Raw genomic sequence first — 26,163 nt, 5'->3', positions numbered from 1 at the left:
ATGCGTAAAATACATCTTTGGTGATTGCCTGAGTCTTATGAATTGAATAGAGTTGTTTTGGATGAATAAGATTATTAGTTTGATTGATAGATGGATCGATTGAGAAAGCTGGATATTCTGATTAGTTGACTGATGTTGTTAAAGTGGTTTTTCTTGAATTAATGGGAGAGATTTAATAATGGCATTTAGTTTAATTTTGGAAACAATTCGATTTTAGGAAAGGTTTAGTATTGAAATTTGATGTGATATTGAACCCGATTTGATATTGGAATTTGATTTTAAAACCAATTTGGAAAGGACTTGATATTTGGAAATGGTTTGTTTATTGAGAATAATTTACTATTTTGGTAATGGTTCTAACATGGTTTGAGGAACGGTTTGGTTTGAAACTGTTTGAGAAAACTGAAAGTTCTTAATTATTGATTAATGCTGTTGAATGAGGTTGATTTAAACTGCGATTTATAGGATTGGTTGATTGGATTCTGGATTTTGCAATTTCTCTGTGTTGAGTGTGGTTGTTGTGAAAATTATTATTAGAAGTGATTTGAATGTTTAACAGGTGTTTGGTTTGGTTTGGTTGGGACCCGAAAAGGGTGGCAAAGTCCGAGTTTTAGAGGAGATGCTGCCGAAATTTTATAAAATTGGAAGTTTTGTTTGAAGCAATTGTTTAAAAAGATTTAGTTCTTAAACGTTATTTGTTTCAGATTGATTTATTTAGAAAAGAAAGAATTATGTTTTGAATTGAGATTGTTGATTAACGGAAAGAAGGATGATGAGGATTAATTTGAAATATGATTTTTGAATGAATTTGAAAATGGGATATGGATTGACGAATGATGATGATATTGAGAATGGTTTAGATATTGATGAATGATGAATGAATTATTTATATGGCTTATGAATTTGAAATATCTGAGATACGAGGTTCCCTGGATTAAGTGCCGTGGCTTGCCACCACGTGTACCAGGTTGAAAACTCGATACTCTGTTGACCCTACGACGTAAGTGTGACCGGGCACTATATAAATTCCCGGGAATGATACCCCCATTGAGCAATATTGATTATTTGAGAAAAAACTATGCATAGACTCTTGGGGATGCACGTCAGGGGACAGTCTAAGGACAATTCAGACTTGTCGGGTTGGCTGGATAACCGACAGATGAGCCTCATCAGCCATAGGACAGGCATGCATCATATGCATTTGTATGCTTTGCTTGGGTTTGAACTTGTTTTGGTTTGCCTAATTGCTAAACTGTTCTTAATTGCTACTTGAACTATTTGCTGTAACTGCTACCTACTTGTGCTTTCCTTGTCTGTCTTGCCTGTGTTTGTTCTGGCGTGCTACATTTGAGAATGAACTTGGATGCTGAATTAATGATTGTGTTGTTTGATTGCGTGGTTGATTTCTGATTGAGATTTTCTTATAAGGAAAGATTTCGGATTTCTGAAAGATTAAACATTGTTTCTCTGAAAAGGGATTTGAACGATTTCCTATTGGTTTTAAAAGATTCATAAGGCAATGATAATTACTGAGCTTGAAAACAGTTTCTTATTAAATATCTTCTTATGACAACTTTGAAACTCCGTGGTGAGACCGTGTGGTTAGGTTCTCACCCCCCTACAGCTTTACCTTTTCAGGAACCAGATGAAGAAGTATCAAGAAGAGTTATACTGCATTTGGTTTATATGCTGTTGTATTAATTAGATTATTTTCTTCCCTCGTCTATGTTATTACAAGTTTGTAAGAGGGATAGGAATTGTATGTTTTATATGTACAATATATTGAATTATTATGTAAGGAGTCTTGTATATGAATCTATGCCTGTTTGTATTTCCTTAAGATAAAGTATTTATTTCTGGTTTTTCAAAGAAATCAGCGATACAGTGTCAAGTCATAGGCTCCTATTTTAATATTTAGTATGTAAAGTAGTCGTAATACTTCTTGCTATCAGAGTAGCGCAGCCGGAAGCGTGACTTCTGGTAGTGAGGGTGTTACAGTTTTCATGTGAAGTTGATATTTAAGAACCGTTAGATGATTTGACAAATTTGGCTACATATCATCTAAAATTTTTCAACTATTAATTTCATATGAAGACAATTGCATGTGAGTCTTTACCTATTATTATATACTACAAGTATTTATTAAAAAAATAATATTAATAGATATCATATAATTATAAAATAAAAAAATAAATTATGATTAATAAAACTTTTGTTTATCTTTTTAATTTGTATATATTTAATAAAATTTATAGTTAAATAAAATATAATTAATTTTAAAATGGGTGACTTTAAAATTAAAATAAATTTAATATATATATTAATAAGAAGCATCTTAGTCTAGTGGTATAATTATCTTTCTTGTATCCCTTGGGGTAAGGGTTCGAACCACATAGAAAGCATTTTGAAAAATTTGAAAGCATATGGAGCATGATAGACTTGCAGAAAGCTAGACTGTTATAGATTCACCTTCAATCCATTGTATCATCACTTGTCCTCTTTTGATAGGCTAGCCACCATAGAACTTCCCAATTTATAATTCATATTTTATATTAGTAATTTGACAAATCAAAATTTGTCACTAGATATTTTTATTATAATTAAAATAAAAATTGTTCTTAACTTCCAAAATTAACAAACTCCCTCTCTCATTCTTCTTCTTTATCTTTCTCTCTCTTTTCTCTCATTCTCTATTTTTTTTCTACCTTTATGTTCTAAAAAAATAAAATTAATAACATAATATAATTTAAATAAAAAATATTATTATATACATATATTTTATTTAAATTTAAATTTTTACTGCTTATCTTTTTAATATATGTTTTTACTTTTTTTTCTTTTAAATATTTATTACATATAATTTTAAAAAAATACTAATATTGCGATTAAAAGTTAGAATCAAGATTCAATTGTTTTTAAAAAAATGAGTTAATTTTATAACTATAAATATAAATTTTTTTATATTAATATCTAATTATATTTTTATATATATAGAAAAAAATATTATTTTTAAATAGCAAGTATAAAAATTAATTATTTCTATTTGTGCAACAAACTTAATACCTAATCAAATATAAAAATATACACATTATATTCTTTTAAATTTTAGATAACGAATGTAAAATTAAGTAAAAAAATTAAACTCTTTCATTTGAAAATAATAACTAAAAAATTTATTATTTAATTTTGTTTAAGATTCTGGTCTTCTTAGTCGACGGGGACTTTTGTCCCTTAATACCATTTTATAAAAGTAGTTTAATATTATAAATTTTGTGTCATAATCTATAATACCAAAATTTACGTAATTTTAAAAGACTTATATTTCCGTAATAGTATTACGGGTAAAAATACTAGTAAATACTAAATACGTGATGCCTATTTAATTTATTTTGACTAACGAGAGTCTTCAATGGATCTTGTAACTAGTAAGACATTTGACTTTTGATAATCGTTAATTATTGTCTTACCCAATTCTTAATGCATCTCCTGAATAAATGATTTAGCCATGCATGTTTGCAAAATCTTCTTTAATTCTCTTAGTTGTTGCTTTTGTAATTGGACTAATTAACATATGACATTTCTCAGTTTATCCGACAGGACTCGTATCAAAATTTATATCCAATTATAAATGATTTCTTTAAGTTATTTTAAAAAAATATTAATTTAGGAGAAGGTATTTTTAAGTAAAAAAAACTTTGAAAAAAACCTATATAACCATATATCTTAAAATATCACAATTGAATTATAATTTAACATAATTATATAACTTATTAAAATTCTAATTATTAAAACTTCTATTTACCACGATAAAAAAGGGTTGACAACTTGATATGACAATGATTTAGGCCTTAATTTGTTTTACATATGAATGCTGCTGTATATGTATATATGTATATGTATATATATATATAAATGATTTGATGAAAGTATACTAACAAGCAGCGGCGGATCCACGGGGGACCTAAGGTGGCCATGGTCCCCAAAATTTGTTTAAAAAAATAGTAAATAGACAAATAGTAATAATTAATAATATTAAATTTTTTATATATAATATTAAAAAAAATATAAGTTACAAAATTTTATAAATTAAAATAACTAAAAATTGCATTATGTATTGGATATTTGAATTATTGTTGCTCTTGTTAACAAATAGCCCATTCTAATAATTAATAAAAATGGTTCTATTATACTAGCCTAAGCTCATACTATTAATTAAAGTAACCCTAGTACATTTTTCAAATATTTGTTTCAAACTATCAGAGGCATCAACGCCACTTTTCTCTCTCTTTTAGTGGTTTCCAAACTTTTGGTCTTCTACTCTTCTCATTCTAATTTTCCTTCCATACTAAAACAAGACATATGAAGAAAAACCATTGAAGAGAAGTGAACAGTAAAATATTAACCATTGAATGCACAACAAAGATTCAAAGAGGTATATTTCAATTTTTTTTTAAATTAATAACAATGTCAAGTATTATTTATATTATTTATTTAAAATAATTAATTTATTTTTTTTATAATAGACAGTGTTCAAAGATTGAAGTGAGGACAAAACTCAATAGAATTATTTTTTGGTGAGACTTGAAACAAAAAAATAATCAGATAAATCAATAACTTTATTTTTGGTTATTATATATTTGTGTTTCTAAAATTATTTGTTATTGCTCAATAGGTTTAATATTTTTTTTAAGAAAATAATATATATGCAATTATTTTTATTTTTTTTTTGTTAGATAGTTCAAGTTAAGTTAAAAATGTCAAAGATGAAAACAATTCACTCATTTTTCAAGAGAAAAGAGAGAATATATGATGAACAAAATTCAGCTTCAGATTCTTTGAGTAATGTTCAAAATATTATTGAACAACCTGTGACACAACTTGTTGAGCAAGATATTCAACCCCCTGCTTCCAAAATAACAAGGACTGAAATAGATCAAGTTAATATTGATACATTGATGCGTGGTCCCGGAAAGCGTCCGCAAATTTGGTTTCAAGTTATTTAGTGTTTGCAACATATGCAATCTTGTAAAGAATTTCTATTCTTTAGATTTTTTTGAGCAAGAAAAGATTCAATTGGATTATGAGTTACAACATTATGAACTTGATGTGGTTAAAGCTCCAGATTTTCAGAATTTGTCTACTCTTGCTGAATTGTGTCAAAAATTGACAGAGACAGAAAAATCAAATATATATCCTTTAATTGATAGATTAATTCGTCTTATTTTGACTCTTCCTGTGACAACAGCAACAACTGAACGGGCCTTTTCAGCTATGAAGATTATTAAAACAAGGCTTCGAAACAAGATGGAAGATAAATTTTTAGCAGATTATATGATTGTATATATTGAAAAGGAAATTGCTTCAAAATTCACTTCAGAGATGATAATTGATGATTTTAGTTCCATGAAGCATCGTCGAGCAAGTTTAAAAATATCAAAATCTTAAAGTATGTAGTTGAACATTGACTTTTATATAATATAATTACTTTTTTTATATATATGCTACAAATCATATTTTGTTAATTTTTTGTTATATTTATATTTAATTGGCCCCTCTCTTATGAAATTTTTGGTTCCGCCACTGCTAACAAGTTTATACATGAATAAATTATCATTTGTACTAATAAATTTTATGAACGCTGATAAAAATATTTATCAAATAAGAAAATTAATGTTGTATCTATAAAAGATAATTTTGTGTGACAACAATACTTAAATTTTAATTTTTTGTTAATTTTTTAATAAAATTTTTAAACAATACTTAAATTTTAATTTTTTGTTAATTTTTTAATAAAATTTTTAAATTATCTCAATCCTTTACTTTCTTTCACAAATTCTAAACTTTTGCAACTCTCTCTGCCACTAACATTTTCTCTGATTATCACTGTCTTTCCTTTCTCTCACCACTGTCACCACTCATCTCACGAATACTATTATCATTATCCTCACTTTCTCTCTCAATTGGTAGTACACAACACTCAAGAACCCTCTTCTTTGCCACCATTTCCCCTGATTTCAAAGTATTTGAGGATAAAGTAATTATACAGGGGCTCGTAGAGATTCAAGAGCTCACTCTTCTTCGTCGGGTCTACATTGACCTTGAAGATGTTTGAATTGGGTGCTGACCAAGTTGCTGTGGTGTGAAATGGAGGCAGAGATTGGCTCACCAGAAGAAGGTGCGATCTTGATGTCGCCCCTGCTCCATAGCCACCTGCGAGCGGCAAGTTTGTTTCGTCGAAGAAAAGTCAGTTTCGCACCCACCAAATGGCATAGAGATATTCCAACAGCATCCTCTTTCCCAACTGATCGACGATGCTAAGCAGAGTTTGGAGTCACCGTTGGAGAGAGTCTGTGCAACCGAATTTTGTAAGTTGATGGTGATGGTAGTGTGGGTGATAACAGTGGTGGTGATAAAGAATTTTAAAAATTTAGGGATAAAAAAAAAGAGAGATAGAGGTTGGGGATAAAGGTTAGTCACCATTGGAATGCTTTATGACGTTCACAAAAAATACTCTAAATTATGTCTTCCTCTTTCTCATCTTTTTCCTCCTCTTCCTTCATTGAATCAGTTTTTCAGAAATCGTGAGTTGCTTGCGAAAGAGGATGGCGACATGGCTCGAGCCTCCTAGTGAGGGGAGGAGAAGAGGATGTGTGCAAACTTTAAGGAGAGAGTGTCAGGATCGGTGGGAGCATAGCTCGTTGGGGATGGTGGCTGGCGACGGCAAAAGAAGAAGAAGAGTGAGGATTGTAAAAGTTTAGAATTTGGAGAAAAAGATAAAAAGAATAATTTGATAATTTTATTAAAAATTCAATAAAAAATTAGGGTTTAAATATTGTTGTCACATAAAATTCATTTTTTATGAGTACAATATTAATTTTTTTGTTTAATAAGTATTTTTATTAAGATAAATAGTAATTTATTTTCTATATATAATATAATTGAAGTTGAAGAGAGCGAAGAGGGGACTATAGTCCACATAGACCCTCCATAATTTCGTCAATAGATATAGCATTTTAAGAGGCATATTAATGTGCCAAGTGTTTGACAACATTGTTGCTCACTCACCTTGAGCCATTAACTTACCAAAATATTTGCTCTGCCTCATTTCATAGAGTTATGCTTACATTTGAACATAACAATTAAGGGTAAAAAGTTGAATGCTCTCTTATACTGTGTAGTTGGTTGGCTGCATTAAACCATATAGCCTTGGTTTATTTCAAAATTCAAATGTACCCTTTCATCATGAAATACCTTCTCCCATCACACAATGATGCTGAGTAAGTATTAAGATATTTTAAAAAATTGCAAGAATAATCATAATCGTACAAATTTTCCCAAATTGGGAAAACAAATTAGCCAACACCTACATTTTATTAGAATTGAAAAAAAAAAATCTAATTCAATTCTAATTTATAGTAACCAATATTATTATTTTAGAATTGAATAGATCTAAGTGAAGAGAAGGAGTATCTAATGCTTGATTTGCTGGACTTGTAATACGCCTCAAACTCAAAAAGACATGCAATATTGGAATCATACAATTTCAGAAAGGATGAAGGTTCATGTTGGAGAAGAGTCCAAAAATCTGTTTCTTGTAAGGCAAAAACGACCGCCGTTTATTATTCTCCGACCTCTTCCTATTCATCAAGTAAAGCTTCTCGTGTGCCCAAGACGACGGTGCCGTTTTGCGCTTCCCACACTTTACCACGTCGTTTTTCACCTCCTTCTGCTTCTCAACCTTTTCCGGCGCCGGCAGAGGGTTCAGGAAAACAAACGCGCCTCTTCCTTCGCTATTCCTCCTATGTTTAACGTCCCGCCGGTACCGATAGAGCTTCGAGAATCCCGTGGAATTGCACTTCGTCTGCCATCTCTCCAACGTCGTCGTTTCACGATACAAATCGCCGTGCCAGGGAAGATCGTCGCACTTCTGTGGCACGAAGATCTTCGTCGGCGGTGGAAGGAGCGGCAACTCTTGGCCACCGTGGCCGTCGGCGGCGGAGAAGAGCTTGGATTGGTAGGAAACAGGGGAAATTGTTCGGATCATTCCGTTATGGAAGATTTCGTCGGCGGCAAGGAGCGATCCTTGAGGAGGATGAGCACACGGAAAAGTAAATTCCTGTTGCTGTTGGTGTTTGTCTTCCTCTTGCGGTTTTTGTTGATGGAGTTTTTCATCGCTGTCATCGATTTTGAGTCTGAAGCTGAGATCGCGACAGAAGTTGGTGAGAGTGAAATTGGGATCCAAGTTTCCGGAGACAGAAGAGAGTTCGGTGAATTCAGGGAAGGTGTGAGGCAGAGGGAGAAGTGGAAGGGCTTGCATGGTTTTCTTTTGTGGAACAAGAGGGAATCAATACTTATTTGGTCAATATATATATATATATATATATATATATATATTATACACGTGTAATTTTATACCTTTTTTTTATATTTATATTTCACATTCTAAAATATATTTTTATATACATAATTCATTTATAATATAAACTCAGTTGCATATGTTTGTTGTTATTTAAAAATTATTAGATAATTTGATAAATTTGGTTAAATCATCATCTTATTGATTGTATACATTAATAATTAAATCTTAAAATATTAAATTTAAAAATTTGTTCACTTATTGTAGTTCAATTCAGGAGCTGATTCACTCGTGCTCATAGACTGAAACACATCATGCATGAAAAAAAAAAAAACTATTCACGTTAAAGATGCTTTTATATAAAAATAATAATTAAAAATTATTATATGATTTAATATATTTAATTAAATTATTTAATTTAAATATCTTAATTTACATACTCTCTTATCTAAATTTCAAATCGGTTGCTTTGGTAATTTTTTTTATCAATTATAACAAAATAACATTAATTAAATTTTTAGAATATATATAATATCCAAGGAAAAATTTTGAAAACTAACCAAATAAAGTTGGAAGAGTAGTATACCAGTATTATAATGCATTTATTTTAGGTAAACATATAGCACATAAAAAAAACAAAAAAGTTCAAATTGCATTGCATATTTTAAAAAAATTTGAAAAACTACTAACATGCACATTAATAAATAAAAGTTCAGTAATTATGTATGGTCCAAATAACCCTGTAAACTTATAAATCTGTCATTGAATTGAAGAAACATGCGTTTGTAATAAAAGATGGTATCTCCCTGCAGAACACGGCAGTAAAAGGTGGCTGGAATTCAAGAGTGGAGGCAGGACTGTCGGGATTGCCAATTCAACATACTTAAATAATTTAAGAGTAATGTTACACATTTAAGCCTTTTTACACAAATTAAATCTAACTAAGTTAAATAATAAGATTTGAAATAATATTAATTATAATTGATTTTTATTATGTTAGATCAATTTAGTTTTTTTTTTATACTAAAGATAAGAGACTCGAACCCACAACCTCTTAATTGAGTATGAGAAGACTATACCATTTGAATTATAACTCATTAGCGTTAGACCAATTTAGTTAGATTTAGTTAATAAAAAGATTTAAATGTATAATATTATTTATAATTTAAATATAATTCAACTTTTCCGGAAATTATTTTCTGTATGGATGCAGGGTTGGTGAATTGGCCGGATATTGGCCAAGGAGGGGAATTACCGGAGGATGGAGCTCACCAACAACACGCCGGGGGCGTGGTGGCTGAGCGGAAGAGCCATTTGGCAGCACGCCGGGGGCGTGGTGGCTGAGCAGGAGAGCCAGTTGGCAGCACGCCGGGGGCGTGGTGGGTGAACGAGAGAGGCAGGTGGCAGCACGCGTAGGGCGTGGTGGCTGATGTGGCAGAACGCCGGGGGCGTGGTGAGTCACCACGCAGGGGGCGTGGTACGTCGAAGTCCGTGATGGTGCGCGGAGTCCCAAGGCACCTGCTACACCACGCGGGGGGCGTGTTGCAGTCCTGCCTGCATGCAGGAGACAGCCCCCCCACCCCGGGAACCAGCGCCAGTGCTGCTCCATGTATATATATGCATGCCTTGGTTCTTCTTCACCTCCCATTGATGGTTTTGAGTTATGCTGAAGCACAAAACAGAAGGAGAGTGCGAGAGAAGGAAGAAGCTGTGAGTGAGTAGTATTAGTTTATAGGATTGAAAAAAAATGGTGCGTGATTATGTGTTGCCTGAAGAACATATTATCAACTACTTGGACCATCCTATTTATGTAAGTAAGCAAATATTTTTTTGTTTGACGTATTTAAATTATTTTATTTTTTATGTATTTTTTTATGCATGTATATTATTTGTATTGAGAATATTATTTTATGTAGTTTATAAATATTTTAAGATTATAAGAATAATTTTTATAAAATTAAAATTAATAATAATAATAATAATAATAATAATAGGGTTATAATAATAATAATAATAATAATAATAATAATAATGATAATAATAATTATTTTGTTATAAATTTTGTTATTAAGAGTATGTTGAAGAATAAAAAACATATTCTGATGTTGTAATAGTAATAATATACGTTGCATAGTGAGGATTATTATAATAAACTAAATATGTAAACCGTTTAAAAAATATATAATAGTATATTATTATTATAATATGTTATACTATATCGTTATTAAAAAATTAAAAAAAATAAATAAATTGATAAATTTAGTAAATAATACGTTATAGCTTAATATTATTAAATATTGTTATCTTATAAATATGTGAATGTTTATTATACTATTTGTAAGGATTATTCTTTAATTAATGTAACATATATCTTTGTTGATGCAGCCTAACAGAAATTTGTTGGTGCGTAAATTGGATCCACCACAGACGTGGAATTCGATGGTGGAGAACTACTTACGCGCCACGGGATTCTACCACGTCTCCATAATTGGAGTCATAAGAGGATTTCACCCCATGTTAGCTGCTCTGGTTGTATATTAACTTAAGGAAATCAGTTAATGACCTTTTTAAGCAGACATTAAGATATCAATGGATAGACTTCATTTGAAAAATACAAACACGTCTGATTTCAAAAGCATCAACTGACGAAATGCAAATTAAAAAGTACAAACATGACCACCCTAAACTATGAACCAGCACCACTCGGTCCAGCACGCTGCGGACACCTACTCCGACTATGACCCTGAGCACCACAGAGACGGCATATCCGAGGACCACGCATGTCACGTGAGTCCATTTCATTCAGGTATCGGGTCAGTTTGGGCCTGCCTTTAGACGTTCGCCTCTGTGCGGGATTAGCGACCAATGTGGGTCCCTCATAAGGAGGCCATGTCTCGGGATCTCCTAATGGTGTGAACTCAAACCTATATACCTTACGAACTTCCGTCATCTTGTAAACATCATGCACATACAACTGCCAATCGAGCCGCTGGTTAGCACAGCAAGCAATAACATGGCGACATGGTATTCGTTCGACCTGAAAGTGCCCACAGTCACACGTCCGTCGCGCTAGATCAACAACTAACACCTTTCCAGTAGTCATTTCGCGCACCTCAAACACCTCATTTCGTCTATCAAAGCGGTGCACAACTATATTCCCAGCCTGCTGCATACTTGCTTCTATCCGCTGTTGCGCAAATGCGGAGTACGTAAATCCAGCACGCTTCCGTTCGTGAGTCTCGGCACTCTTCCGCGTAAAGAGTTCATTTAACCTGTAATATGTTGCTCGGACCAGCGCCAACACAGGTAGATTACGGGCACCCTTCAACACGGAGTTAATACACTCGACAAGGTTCGTTGTCATGTGGCCCCATCGATGTCCCTCGTCGAATGCCAATACCCAATGTCTGAGTCCGATGGCATCGCACCACCTGGCATATGCCTCGCCTCGCTCTTCCAACCTCTTATAGTTGATATTATACTCCTCCACCGTTCTTGAATACCCTATATTGACAACAAGCTTCTGCAAGTGAGGGACTTTGAATGCCCTTAAGAAGTTACTGCCGATGTGTCTTATACAAAACATCCACCATGCTCTTGGAGGTTGCCAGTCACCACCGGAACGATTAACTGCTGCCCGTATTGACTCATGCCGGTCTGAGATCATACCCACACCGTCTTTTCTAACAACATACTGTCGCAGATTCCTGAGGAAGAAGTGCCACGCATCAGCTGTCTCACCTTCCACCAAGGCAAAGGCGATAGGCACAATGTTCTGGTTCCCATCTTGTGCAACAGCGACTAGAAGTGTACCTTTGTATTTTCCGTATAGGTGTGTGCCGTCAACCTGAACCAGGGGCTTGCAATGCCTGAATGCCCTAATGCATGGATTGAAACTCCAAAATACACGATGAAGTATTTTTACACCTTGTGCCTCCTCATTCCCGTTGTAGAGTGGACGTGTTTCTATTTGGACAACTGAACCAGGAATCTTCTGCACCATGACCGAGAGCCACCACGGCAATGCTTGGTAAGATTCCTCCCAATCACCAAAAACGTTGGCAACGGACTTCTGCTTTGCCAACCAAGCCTTTCGATAACTGATGGTATAGTTGAACCTTGACTGGACTTCCGCAATTATAGATTTCACCTTGATGGACGGGTCCGTCTCGACCAACGGCCTTATAGCCTCAGCAACTGTATCTGAGTCCAACTTGGAATGATCTTGTGAAATCGTTCCGATGGTGCACGTGTGCCTACCGTTGTATCTGCGTATCTCCCAACAACCTTTTCTTCGTATCAAGCTGGCTCGGATAAGCCAGTCACATCCACGCCCGTACATCTTGCATTTTGCATAGAACGTCTGTGGCTCAGACTCATACACATCATAGTCAACTCCTCTAGATATAGTGAAACTTCTAATTGCTGCAACGACCGACTTTCTAGAGCTGTATTCCATTCCAATTCGGAACTCTCCGTCCTCAGGATCAGCAATACCTACAGAAAGCCGAAATCATCGTTTATTGCACAGTCCAAGGTATAAAGTTACAAAAACTTCTTATTTAGTAAACACGTACCTCTGTTTGCATATTCCGGAAACTCGGGGGCATGCATGGCGTCGAGATCCAACTCACACATAAAAGGTGGAACGCCCATCGGTTGACTGCTCGAGGGATGAACCACTACATTCTCCACTGCTGCCTCAGCTCCCACATCACCATCCTCATCTTCATCGCTGGCTTCATAAGTGGCTTCGAAGTCCTCTTCGCTGTCACTATTCATTCCTTCGAACACCGCAGCTATATCATCATTTACATCTATATCATTTTGGACCGCTGCTGCCTCTACAGCTTCAAACTCAACGTACAACTCAATCTGCGGGTGTCTCGTATAAGTCTGCCGGTGAATTTGAAACATATTCTGCATACTCGCTTCATCCGTGATCGGAATGGTATCAAACTGTATTAGACCACCAAAAACAACAACCGGATTCCGGTACAGAATTCTGCTCACTCTCATTAACATACCATTCTCCATGCTTTGACATAGGCCGTTCTGCAGCTCCATTAACGTCATCGTGCATGGAACCACAAACGAAAACGGATTTTGTGACACAAACCTCACTCCCTCATGAGTATTACGAATTATTTCTCCATTACGATACACCACCAAATTTGCGGTGTCCTCCATTACACCAACAACAGCATCAAAGAATCCTCACAACACACTCAAATCTCACTCACTCGGTATGGAAAACACTCTCGAGCTCTACCTTATATAGAGCTGTGCACTTAACACGCCCCCCACGTGGTGCACACTTGGACCAATCACCTTTCGCCACGTCAGCACGCCCCCAGCGTGCTGATGCAGCACGCCCCCCACGTGGTGTACACTTGGCCCAATCACCTCTCGCCACGTCAGCACGCCCCCAGCGTGCTGACGCAGCACGCCCCCCACGTGGTTCAGCTGCTGTCCAACCAAGCTCGGCCAAGTCAGCACGCCCCCTGCGTGCTGACTAAGCACGCCCCCCGCGTGCTGCCTAGGTGGCCCAACCACAGCATGCCACCTAGCTTCCACGCCTACCACGTGTTGTATGCACCACGCCCCCTGCGTGTTGTGCATTTCATCTGACACGTCCATCCCTGTGTAATACACCCAGTTCCTCCATTTTCTCCTAATTCACCAAAATATTCTCCATATTTAAATTAATGAGCCCAACTTTTCAGTGTTGTTTCGTACAGACAAGTTCTGCAAAGCAGCCTCACAATACCTATTAGATTGGTTGTACAGGGGACAAAAAAATTAGTACTATTGAATATATGTGGTAATTGATTGCTAATTTGCTAGATATACTCCAACTTATAAAGTTAATGTGTGATTTAAATAAATTAATTACGTTGTGATTATTGGTTCGGCGGTTCAGGCACACACTAATTATAAGAAAAAGTCAGGGCAGCAATTTTTGTGTTTTGTGACCAAGACTAAATCATAAAAAAAAAGTGGGTGATCTCCTATCATTAAAAAGATTATTGATGACTAATTAATAATTACAAAATACAAAAATTGTTGGTCTCTTAGTATTCTTCCTAACTATAATTCAAGCAAAAGAATTGAAAGGAACCACCGCAACAGTAGATTATTTTTTTTGTCATGAAATATTTTTCAAAATGAACTTTTAAGAACATGGATTTATAACTCTTCTCATCAATCTCATTCTTTAATTAGTGCAATAACATTATCAAATCAATTCCAATTATTAGGGAGTTGAAGCACACTCGTAGGTAAATGAGATTTGAATTTATAACACATGATAAGTAACATACTAATATATTATGGTAAATCACTTTTCCACTATACCATGTCTAGTATTTTAGAACATACCTAAATTAGTGTAGCACATGAATAGTTGTTGTAACATGTTGAGGTTATTTGAATTTTGGTTTTTGAGTTACGTAGAGTAACGGGTAAGGAGGGAGCTTGAAAGTGAGTGTATGGTATGAAAGGAGAGAGAAGCGTAGCGGTGGTTGTTATAGTTAAGTTGGAAGGCGCGTTGTTTGCATGGTAAGGCGATATTGAAGGTAACAACCTTATTGGAAATGGAATAATGGGAAACTACATCTGGCTTCTTCTCTTACCCAAGAATCTATGAAAAGTATCCACCTCATCTCTTTTGGCACCCAGCTGGCAATTCCGTTTGTAGAACTTGCGCACTTCAAACATAAACAACTAACTCTATCTTTTATTTTTTATTCTTTTATTTTTTTTTGGCCTAAACCTCTCTTGAATTTCCATTCCCCGACTGGGGAAAAGGAGATGTTTAGGCCATTATTCTGAGAATCATCTTCATCATCATAATATTCATGGCTCAGAAAAAGAAGAGAGACACCGATTCTTCTTCTTCTGATTCTGATTCTTCTGATTCTTCTTCTCCGTCTTCTACTCGTCGTCAAGACAATGATGATAATAAGGACACTTCCTCTTCTTCTTCTTCATCTTCATCCGATTCTAACGGCAGCAACCGCCAAAACAAGAATCAGCGTAAAGTTAAACCGCCGCCGCCACCAATTTCTGATGCTTCCGATTCCTCACCGACTTCTCCGGCGAAGGAGGGTACTCGCTCGTCGCCATCGTCCCGGAATCCTCCACCGCCGTATGAAGATTTGACTCCACCGGAGCGCTCACCACCACCGCCAGAGGCATTGCCGCCGCCGTCACCGCCACCACCAGAAGTGTCGCCTCCACCACCACCACCACCAGAAGTGTCGCCTCCACCGCCGTCGTTTCCACCACCACTGGCACAGATACAAAGCGAAGTGGCTTCTACTCCTCCTCCTCCTCCTCCACCATATACAGCACCACCTTCTCCTCCTCCTCCTTATTCTCCTTCTCCACCTCCTCCTCCGTCTACTCCCAATGAGTCATCGCCAAGCCCCGTCCGACCCGCCTCCGCTAACTCGCAACCGAAGGCAGACCTTGCCACGGATTCACCACGGAGCTTTGGTAAAGCCACAGGCAATACTGATATGGGAAAATTTGCCGGCTATACCCTTGCTGCGGTTTTCTTCTTGGCCTTGGTGGCTGTAACTTTCTTCATGTTCAGGAAGAAGAAATCAAGAGGAGATGTCTATGGTATACCTCGCCATAATCTTCACTTTCACGTTAGACCAGGTATTCTATTTTAACTTGCTCATTTTGAAGAAAAAAAACAAGTTCATGCATGCCCATTTTAATTTTTTCTTTGATATTAGTGGTTACTTAATTAATTATTGCCTTGGGCATCTGATTTCCCATGTCTAATGGTGTTGGGAATCAGGTGTTGATAGAATTTACTATGGACAGAAGGCTGGCGTTGGAAATGGACCAATATTGTCTCCCAATAGAAGCAACCATGGAAGTGCAAGAAATCCTGGAAGCAGACTTTTAGCACCTTCAGACATAGGGCAACAGGTGAATGCTCCAGTAGCCTTTAGCTATGAAGACATCTTGCAGGTAACCAATTCGTTCTCTGATGAAAACGTCATAGGTGAAGGAGGGTTTGGGCATGTTTACAAAGGGACACTGCCGGACGGAAAGGTGGTTGCGGTTAAGAAGCTAAAGGTTGGCAGCGGCCAGGGGGAAAGGGAATTCAGGGCAGAAGTGGAGATCATCAGCCGTGTCCATCACAGGCATTTGGTATCTTTAGTTGGTTATTGCATATGTGAGGATCAAAGATTGCTCGTCTATGAGTATGTTCCTAATGGGACACTCCATCATCACTTGCATGGTAACGTGAGTTTCACTTGATTTTTTCTTGGACATAGTTAATGAGCTCATTGATTTCTCCTCTTGTGTGATTTGCTTGTCATATGTGAAATGTTGCAGGAAGTGGAATGCCAGTGTTGACATGGGACAAGAGGTGCAAGATCGCTATTGGTGCTGCAAAGGGTTTGGCATATCTGCATGAGGAATGTATGTATATCTTTGTATTTTGTTTTTTAATTATAGATTCTTATAGTTAAGACTGACGCTATTAGTTTGCATCATGTGTAGAAAATCTGAGCAGCAGGTTTTAGTTTTTTTTTGGTTGGATCATAGAGGTTTAATTTGGTTTAGTTCAAACTCATTCCATCATGTGTATGTGTTATTAGGTGCAAGAATGGCAGTTTGATTTGCCTTTTACCTTCATAAATTTCTGTTTCTCTGACTTATCCCTAGAAGTTTGATGAAATTTACTAATACTACTGGCCCTAACCCACTATATCTCTAGGCAGCCAAAAGATTATTCACAGAGATATTAAATCAGCAAACATACTTTTGGATGATACTTTCGAGGCTCAGGTCTGCAGTTTTGTTTTTATTTATTTTTCATTTTTTAATAAAACTATAACCTATAATCTATCTAGAAGCAAAGTCTAAATTCTAATTCACAGTTGATTTTAACACAGGTTGCAGATTTTGGACTTGCAAGGCTAACTGACACTACCAAAAGTCATGTATCAACTAGGGTTATGGGAACCTTTGGGTAGGTTGCCCATGAACAAAAAGATTTCAATGTATATAAACAATGGAGATTGCAACTTTCGTAATGCACCTTGGCCTAAGTTTTGAAAACACTCTTCAATTAATGATAGATACATTGGCCAAAAAACTAACTTCCGCTAATGCTTTAAATAAACTCCAAGCCTAATACGCTGTAGCTTCAATTTGCAGGTACATGGCTCCAGAGTATGCAACAAGTGGGAAATTAACTGATAGATCAGATGTTTTCTCATTTGGGGTTGTCCTCCTTGAGCTTCTAACAGGAAGGAAACCAGTTGATGACTCTCAGCCTTTAGGAGATGAGAGTTTGGTTGAATGGGTATGAATTGTCAACTTGAATTTTCTTCTTTTTTTCTTTAACTACCATCTTGATAACTAGGGACAACAGTATAAGATAAACATCAAGTTTCTGCATAAAGTTACTCAGTTTTAAAAGTTTGTTCCAAATTATTGTAATCATGCCCATCATATGACATGTCAAACACGTTCAATTGATGACTCAGGTCATTCTTTCTGCATGATACTAGTCAACATTCACTACTAATGTTGTTCTTGCTCTCTCCATAGGCTCGTCCGCATCTCCTCCATGCAATGGAGACACATGACTATAGTGTGCTAGTAGATCCAAGACTTCAAAATCAATTTGCGGAGGCTGAAATGCTCAGGATGATTGAGGCGGCTGCGGCTTGTGTTCGCCACTCTGCTCCTAAACGGCCTCGAATGGTTCAGGTGACGTTTAAATAGAACAGATTTCAAGTGGTTCATTAAATATCCATGCTTGTTTTCTTTAGTAATGAAAATGGTCATTTCAAACATTGCAATCTTATTCATTTAAAACCATTTACTAATCATCTTACACTTGGTTTATAACAGGTTGTAAGAGCCTTAGATAGTGGAGCTGAAATATCTGATCTATCTAATGGGGTGAAATATGGTCACAGTACCAACTATGATTCTAACCAGTATGATAAAGACATTAGGATGTTCAGGAGAATGGCCAACGGCAGCTATGGTGGTGACTCTGATTCCGATAAGTACAGTAAAGAAAGCAGTCTCTCAAGAGAAATGTCAACTTGTGGATCCCAAAATGGATCCGGGACAAGTAGTTCTAGCAGCGACTTAGAATCCATAGCACTCACCAAGCATAGTAGAAGTTCTTCGTAGGGGTTGAGGGAACATGCATATAGCACCGCAGAAGTGATTAATGAGCATATCAGCATAGGCACAACCGAGCTTACTAAAGGCCAACTAATTTAACCAAAATTCCATCATGTGTTGAGATTGCATCATCTTAAAGAGGAGTTATAAACGTCTGGTTTCATAAGGACTTAAAACTATAACCTCTACCTAATCACGTATAAAACCATCACTTAATTCTTCTTTCTTTCACTAAATTTTGTTTTTTTTTTTTTGTTTTTTTCTTCTTCTCCTCTTCCTCTTCTTTTTCCCCTCCATTGGGGGTGTTGAAAGCTTGTAAAAGGATCAGATTGTTAAGGTTACTTTTTAACATTATAATCTAGAAATATTTTTTTCTTGATCCAGGTTGTTAAACAATGATACGATGATCGAAAATAAAAATTAGTTTCGATAGTAAGATGATTGTCTACATTTGTTCTTTGTTTATTTACATGTAGCGATCATGTTTTAAGTACGGATGTAGTTTAGGATATGAATTATGACATCCTTTGATCTTTGTAGACCACTTGGGAGAAAACCTAGCCATAACCAAGTTGTTAGCTAATTTGTGACCCTTCAATTTGGGATGACACCTTTACTGAAACCATGTAATTCTAGTTCTGTATTTCTAACTTGTAACTGGAATTTCCTAGCGTTAAGCTATTACTTTCTGGATTTCACAAGATCACCGCTACTTTCCTAAACCTTTTGGCTACTGTTTTCTGCCATCAACCTGTTTGCTCTGTCAAAAAATCCTTCAGCTTAGTTGGGTGAATTCCCTCCTTGGCTGCCTGTGGAACAAATCTTGTTTGTATCAAAATGAGTAATAATATCAACTAAACTAAAAGTAGGTGGGCTGAATAGAAGAATGAATACTTTCATACAGGTTACAATTATTTTCCATTAATGAAATATTTTCAAGATTTTTTCCCTCTTTTATTGGAAAAGGGTAAGTGGATACCATGGATAATTCACATAGCCAAAGTGGAATGTGATGAAGTGTTTGGTGTTGGCATACTAAGCTAATAACAGCAAATCAGTTCATGATTTCTTTAGAGTGCATCAAATATTTAGCAAAGTAATGCAGTATGCTATTGTAATAATATTACATATTTACCTCAACTGTTAGAATGATCTGAGCCTTTCCGTCAATTGTGGTCATATTGGCAGTTTCCACCTGAAATCCAAATGAATTTATAGCTTCCATCAACCTTGAAAACCCACCTGGCTTCTGCTCCCAGCATACCTTAAGCAAGTACTCTGTCCTGCTTATATGATTCACTTCTGTTTGCATCTGGTGAACATGTTAAAAACGTCATAATAGGTCTATGATGAATAAACAAGTACCAAAGAAATACCAACTCTTTGTACCTTCATCTCTATCTGTTTAGTGGAATTAGAACTTCTTTGATTGAGCTCAGTAAGGAGAGTTCTGTTTTCTCCTTGTTCTTTACTTGGCATAATTGATTGCAGTGTGTTCTTCTCACAGTCTTCTACTTCCAAATTCCTGACCTCATCTTTTAGATCTTCTACTTGTCCATGCAGTTCCTTAATGTAGTCAATTGCATCTGCTAGAATTGATGCTCTATCCATCTGCCGAAAAAGGTTCAGCAGATCAGATACTAAGAAAAATCAAGAATGAAAACTATGATATGCATGTATTAGAGCTAAATTGTTAGATCGACCTTGGTTATCTTTGGGACTAGAGACCTTAAAGTGAAAAGGCCATTTTTAATCTTGTTTCTTCTTCTCCTCTCTGTGGCAAGATTTTTAGCATGGTAACCTTCCTTCGGAGGCACCCTGACCGATTTTGTTTTATTTCTTTTGCCATTGCCACAATAGGAACTCAAAGTTCCTTGCTGCTTCCCTGAAGTTTCATTGTACTTAGGCCTTTCGGTTTTGCAGGTAGGTGATAATTTAACCGACTCACCCAGATATTCATGGTGAGTCAAGCAGACAAATTTCGAATCAAATGATGTGTATTCGCTTGAAGGATTAGATCCACTGGAAGGTTCTTCAATGTAAGGATCCGATTTGCACCAATTTGCTGCAAGAAGATGGACACCATCAGTTAAAGTTGACGCAAGTTGTGGCGAGCTCTGTGTGTATTGTTCTTCTGATGACAGATTTTCACTGAAGTTCACATCGGTGTGGTGCTGTGCACATATAGCTTCTTGCTTCAATGAAACATAGCAATGTGCTCTTATGAACTCTAAGATGTTATTGTCTTTTGGAACCTGAAAAAAGATGACTACTTTCTAAGTAACAGAAATTTTCAATCGAAGGCGATGTCAACGATATTAAAGAGTTCTATTTCTTACAAGCTTTGTCGTGAAGAGCTCAACAAGACCACCAACAACAGGGATCAAAACTTGTGTTCCAATTTCCTATCAAATTATAAAAAATTTCACTTGGATAACAAACCTATAAATTATAATATATTGGCTTGTTTCAAATTAGTTTCAGACCAGTAGGGTGTCATAACATTACCTCTCCATGAGTAAGCCATTTTGGTTGCTGCGATATTGCAACCTCTCCATGGACACTATTATGAGTTGTCACATAATTTTACTTTCATTAGTGTTTCTTTTCCATTGAAAATTGAGAAAGCAAAAGAGTGCAACAATGAGAGAATGAGAGAGAGAGAGAGATAGGTACCCAGAATAGAGAGACATTGCAAAAGGAAGCTGAGAAAGAGCCTTACAAGCCTTGGTTCTAATTGGATGCTGAAAATGTGCATCCTTGCAAATGGAAGAAGAATCCATGTCGTTCTGTTTTTCATCCATTTCTTCATCTTTGAGCTTCTTTGCATTCTCAATGCTTTCACCACAGCTCCCACTACAGCAACAACCCAGCCACTCAATGAAGCTGCACAACACAACCCAGAGGGAAAAAAAAAAAAAGCATAATCAGAATATTATAAATACCTCAAAAAACTAAACTCGATTGCACAAAATGAATGACAAATATACAAACAATAGCAGAACCACAACCTAGTAGGGTCATCCCCATATTTCCAAACAACCACAAAGTCCCAAGCTTTGGCCTCAACAAAGGGCCTAAGCCACTCTAAAACTGTAGAATCACTCATTGTTTCTTTCTTCCTATGAATATAATGCAGTCTTTGTGCCACTTATTATTATATATATAGTAAGCAGATACAAGTTTTAACGGTTTCACAAATTCACAAGCACATGGTGTGCACGACAATTTTCCAGACCAAATAATTGGGTGGGACAAGTGTATCATTCTATTCAGTACAAATATATCTCTGATATGTATATATATAGTGTGAATCATGCACCTGCAAGAAAATCGGAGCACAGAAAAAGAAAGAAGTTGTTTTTGACTGACATGTCATGGCAAGTGGGTACAAAGTTTCCAGAAGTTGCAGTGAGAGCAACCCACAACTGCACAATTGAAACCCTCAAATCTCACAAAATTTCAGAAAAGTGGTCCCTCAAAACTTAAGAATTACAAAATTCATATTTTATTAGACAATTCTTTTTTATAAGAAACACAAAAATAAAGAACATGTTTATTATTATGTTTGTATTTTGGAGACAAAATTACTTGTTTGTTTATTTCATCTATTTTTGTGGGGTTGGATATTTGTCCTTAGCCCTTAAGCAGTGCAATGTTGTAACTAACTTTCTGTGGGGTCATATGTTGTATCATTTTGCTTTTTTGTCCTAATGATAAATTTTACTCAATAATCCTACTTGTGTTATTTTCATTCACATTGAATATTAACATCAACTAACCGCCACAAACAAATCACAAAACAGAGACCATGCATATCTTGGTTTGATTCTTGTTATTATTTTCTGATCATTTTTCCTGTTGAATATGACCTGGGTCAAGGGTAAATCCGTACATATATTCTCCTGTCCTAAATAATTGCACTGATAGCATGTCCTTGCCAATAATGAAATGTGTACTATATAAAGTTATATACATGATTTTGTAACTCTAACGAACTCTGTCACTATTGCACTGTTTTAGAAACACAGAATAAAAGTTTCAAATGCTAATAAAGAAGCCTGAATGTTCATGTGCATGCATGGTTAGCATAACACAGATAGATGCCTAGCCTAACCTAGCAAGGGAATCAAAGTATATATCAATGAAATTATAAATAAATTAAACCTTCTGAGACATGTCTCAATTAACTTGATGAGTGTTTTCGAACATATTTTAAGATATTAGGGATCTCAGTTATATGAAAGTATTAATAAGCCAAGTGATGAACTTGATTACACACTTTATTGATCCATGTTTAAATACCATGATATCAAACCCTGGCCTTTTCTGTGAATCAAACTAATTAACCTTGTTTCTTTTTTAGAAAAAAATAAAACAAATTTAAAAGTAAGCTACTATTTCTGAACTAGTAAAGGAAAATTAAATGACATACATCTTATGTATATAACCAATATTTACATCATTACATGTGAGATTATGCAAGAAAAGTCTGAATACAATATAATATTACACTTTAGTAAATGTAAATATAAGGAGTGAAAGATGTGAAAATATTACATTTTCATTAAGCAGTTGAAAATTTCAACCAGAGGCTGAAAAATCAAAGTAAATAAAATTAAAGAAAAGAGCAGGACAAGGGATATGTAATATATAGTATAAGAATTAATGGTCATCAGCACAAGATATATGGCTATAAATAGTGTGAACTATGAACACAATTAATATAATCTTATTAGAAGAGAAACCATATTATATCATGCAACTTCTCTAAGATCTCCTTCATGATGGGCATGTTTAATTTCAAAGCCTTTCATGATGTTACCACCATTAGGAGGTGGTTGATGATGATGGGGTCCTGTGCCTCCAACATGATGATGTCCATTATTACCATTAGGCCTTGCAAGTGTTGGTGGCATCCTTTTCTCAACACCATATTCAATGTCTTCTTCTTCTTCTTCTTCTACTTCTCTTGGATGGATGTTATGGATCTGCTGCCGATTCGGCTTCACATGATGACTACTATGTCTTGGATTGTGGCTGTGTCGATTGTTGTAGCGTTTGTTGCATAGCCTTCCAAGAACACAAGCCACCACAGAAATTACAAGTATTATTGCAAGCACAATGAAAACCGTCCCAAAAGACCCATTTGATTGGTGTGATGAAGGTTGGTTATTTGTGACACTATTTGCTGGGTAAACCTGTGCAGGTTGTTGTGGTTGAGCTTGAAGAGACATGTTTAGTAGTAGGATTAGAGAAAAGAAAGAAGAAAGAGCTACGATGAATTGGGTTTGAAAGGTTTGGAGATATTAATCGTTTTGCAAGGTTTTATTGTTCTTTGAGTGCATCACAAGGTTTATTTTGGATTTGGATGAACTCTTCAAGCAATCATGCAATTGTAGAAAACCTACTACAATAGGTTATGTATAAGGTTTATATGTTAAATGGAAGGACTTAGTATAAAATAATGTATATATATATATATATTTTCTATTATTATAAAAAGCTCTTTAATAAATGATATATAAGTATTTTTACAAGTGCTTACTGAATTTGAAAACAAATTTTAATATATTAAAGTTATTTAGTTGGTTTAGAAAATGATATTGGAGGAGGGGAAGATGGGAACTTTATTTAATAAATTAAAGAGACAACTAAAGATATTCTCCTTGTGTTCTTTACGCATTGGCTTCCTTTTCATTGCTTTATACGGTAGAGAAAGGAATTGAGGTCATTGTTTATTACATGGATTTGTTTTCCAATCTAATCATTGGTGCAGATTGTATTCTATGTAGGAGTGTATATGGTTTGATTAATCTAAAAATTAAACTTATTTTTTAGTTAACTAAAAATTTAATTTTAGTTAATTAACTAAATAAATTTTATATAATAAATTAGTTATTAACTGGTTATAAAATTTAAAAATCAGTTTTTAATTGATTATAAAAATAATTCAAAAAATAAAACTAGTTTTTGACTAAAAACCAGTTTTAGACTAAAAATTGGCTTTTAAACCAAAAAATCGGTTTTCTAAAAAACTATTTTTTTTTAAATTTGATTTTGATTTTAGTTAATCAATTAAAAATTAATTTTTTTGAATTTAATTTGGTTAATCAATTTTAAAAAATATAAATATAATTTTAAAATTATTTTATTAAATTAATTAATCAACATGTAATTATGATTTTTTAACCGATTAACTATATTTTGATTTTTAAATGTACACTCCTAATCTCATGCATCTCATGCAGGGAATAAATATGAAGATAGTACTGGGATTTGGGTCAATAAACAATGAACAACGCCTAGTGAAAATAAATTAAAGCGAGGAACACTGGAACAGCATACCTATATGTTATATGAGAAAAAATGATATAAAAAGAGGGAATATGGTTGACATGATATTTGAGTTGGATCGTTCTTAATGATAAAATTAGACCATTTTTTAAATAGTAATATTAGAATTGAATTTCTTACATTGCAATTCTCTATTTAAAGATGATTCACCATAAGTCAAATCTATTTAGTCATAATCCACTTAGCTTCTACTGGGATAAATATACACAGGCTTATGGACCAAAAAAGATAGAAAATGTATATTTACTTATATATTATAATTAGATACACATTTAATACTTTTCATTATGATCTCTTTTTGAATGATGTGTTTGTTGCTCCTTTTGTTTTAGAATAGCCTCAGTTGCATTATTCTGAAATTAAATAAGAGACTCTTCTACCAGTGTCTTTTTTACAACTTTTGATCCTAAGAGGACAACTCAATTGTTATAGATACCCAATCAATTTTTAATTTTTTTTTAAAAGGTGTAATTATTTCATTTTTCAACAAAAAAGCTAACCCTTTGTTTTCTGCTTCTTCTTCATAAAAATTAACCCTTTTTAATGTATAACAAAACAAGTTCCATAAAATCTAAATAATTTTAAATGATTGTTGCAGGATTGATAAACAGATGAAAATTTTAATAAGTGCGTTCAACATTATCTAATATTTAATTTTCCTTTTGCATGGATTATTACACTAGTAGAAGTAAAATCTAAGTAAAACTGTAAAAGACTTATGGTATATCTGGTTTACTTAGCTTGGAAGAGATCAAATTATTTTAACTAAAAAACAATTATATTAAGCATATGAAATACAGTAAGCTAAGAGATAATTGGGCTGGGCTTGATTGTTAGGCGCCTTTTTGTAAGGCCGTAAACACATATTGATTTGTTAGGCTGCTGTGCTTGTAAGTTTATGATGGGAATTTCAAATTTTCAAACCAGGAAAATTGACCAAAAACATAATTGCAAAGAACTGAATAGGTCATTCGGTCAATACTCAATACACGGTTTGTTCAGACCAAAAAGAAAATATACAGTTTTTTAGTAACTCATCGGTTAAATTATTGGCTCAATCATTTAGTATCTCGATTAGATTGATTGTCAGTCCAAGTCCAATAACTATGGGTGTATTTGGGGTTCACATTTGAGAATAAAAAAGTCCGTTTGAGCGTCTTGAATATCTCATTGTCATGTTTAGCAATATTTTAGAACCCCTAAAAATTCAAGCTTCTGCGTTCACGTTGGGAAAGTTAATTACCGTTGTAAAAATTAGATAAAAAATTTATTTC

General features: G+C 34.8%; 5 protein-coding genes across 7 annotated transcripts; 1 reads left to right on the top strand and 4 right to left on the bottom strand.

Annotated features, from left to right (window-relative positions):
* Nucleotides 1–7,491: 7,491 nt before the first annotated feature.
* On the bottom strand, nt 7,492–8,317 carry LOC107633780 (uncharacterized). The gene has a single exon (XM_088506848.1). It carries the CDS (start codon nt 8,315–8,317, stop codon nt 7,544–7,546), a length of 774 nt encoding a protein of 257 aa, XP_088362974.1. The 3' UTR covers nt 7,492–7,543.
* A 2,725-nt stretch (nt 8,318–11,042) lies between these two features.
* Nucleotides 11,043–13,546, bottom strand: LOC148572580 (uncharacterized). Its single transcript, XM_088507602.1, has 2 exons — nt 12,934–13,546; nt 11,043–12,853 (listed from the first exon to the last, which is right to left on the bottom strand). The coding sequence occupies exons 1-2, from the start codon at nt 13,544–13,546 to the stop codon at nt 11,043–11,045; spliced, it is 2,424 nt and encodes an 807-aa protein (XP_088363728.1).
* Nucleotides 13,547–14,913: 1,367 nt separating this feature from the next.
* LOC107631317 (proline-rich receptor-like protein kinase PERK12) lies at nt 14,914–18,911 on the top strand. Of its 2 annotated transcripts, none has more exons than XM_016334728.3 (8): nt 14,914–16,024; nt 16,170–16,619; nt 16,718–16,804; nt 17,103–17,173; nt 17,281–17,357; nt 17,546–17,693; nt 17,942–18,103; nt 18,248–18,911. In XM_016334728.3, the coding sequence occupies exons 1-8, from the start codon at nt 15,217–15,219 to the stop codon at nt 18,536–18,538; spliced, it is 2,094 nt and encodes a 697-aa protein (XP_016190214.1). In that variant the 5' UTR covers nt 14,914–15,216; the 3' UTR covers nt 18,539–18,911. The 2 variants fall into 2 exon arrangements, with proteins under 2 accessions (XP_016190214.1, XP_088364890.1); XM_088508764.1 differs by having other exon boundaries at nt 17,103–17,180; nt 17,288–17,357.
* Nucleotides 18,912–18,936: 25 nt separating this feature from the next.
* On the bottom strand, nt 18,937–22,192 carry LOC107631318 (basic helix-loop-helix (bHLH) DNA-binding superfamily protein). 2 transcript variants are annotated; one of them, XM_021119642.2, is made up of 8 exons: nt 21,855–22,192; nt 21,209–21,418; nt 21,041–21,095; nt 20,872–20,937; nt 20,236–20,787; nt 19,922–20,143; nt 19,668–19,844; nt 18,937–19,341 (listed from the first exon to the last, which is right to left on the bottom strand). In XM_021119642.2, the coding sequence occupies exons 2-8, from the start codon at nt 21,334–21,336 to the stop codon at nt 19,279–19,281; spliced, it is 1,263 nt and encodes a 420-aa protein (XP_020975301.1). In that variant the 5' UTR covers nt 21,337–21,418; nt 21,855–22,192; the 3' UTR covers nt 18,937–19,278. The 2 variants fall into 2 exon arrangements, with proteins under 2 accessions (XP_020975301.1, XP_016190215.1); XM_016334729.3 differs by having other exon boundaries at nt 21,544–22,150.
* An 886-nt stretch (nt 22,193–23,078) lies between these two features.
* On the bottom strand, nt 23,079–23,900 carry LOC107631319 (uncharacterized). Its single transcript, XM_016334730.3, has one exon. It carries the CDS (start codon nt 23,767–23,769, stop codon nt 23,290–23,292), a length of 480 nt encoding a protein of 159 aa, XP_016190216.1. The 5' UTR covers nt 23,770–23,900; the 3' UTR covers nt 23,079–23,289.
* Nucleotides 23,901–26,163: the final 2,263 nt, after the last annotated feature.

The sequence above is a fragment of the Arachis ipaensis genome, chromosome B3, assembly GCF_059453495.1.
Source record: "Arachis ipaensis isolate K30076 ecotype BB chromosome B3, ASM5945349v1, whole genome shotgun sequence".
Lineage (NCBI taxonomy): Eukaryota > Viridiplantae > Streptophyta > Magnoliopsida > Fabales > Fabaceae > Arachis > Arachis ipaensis.
This window is presented reverse-complemented; position numbering and strand designations above follow the sequence as displayed.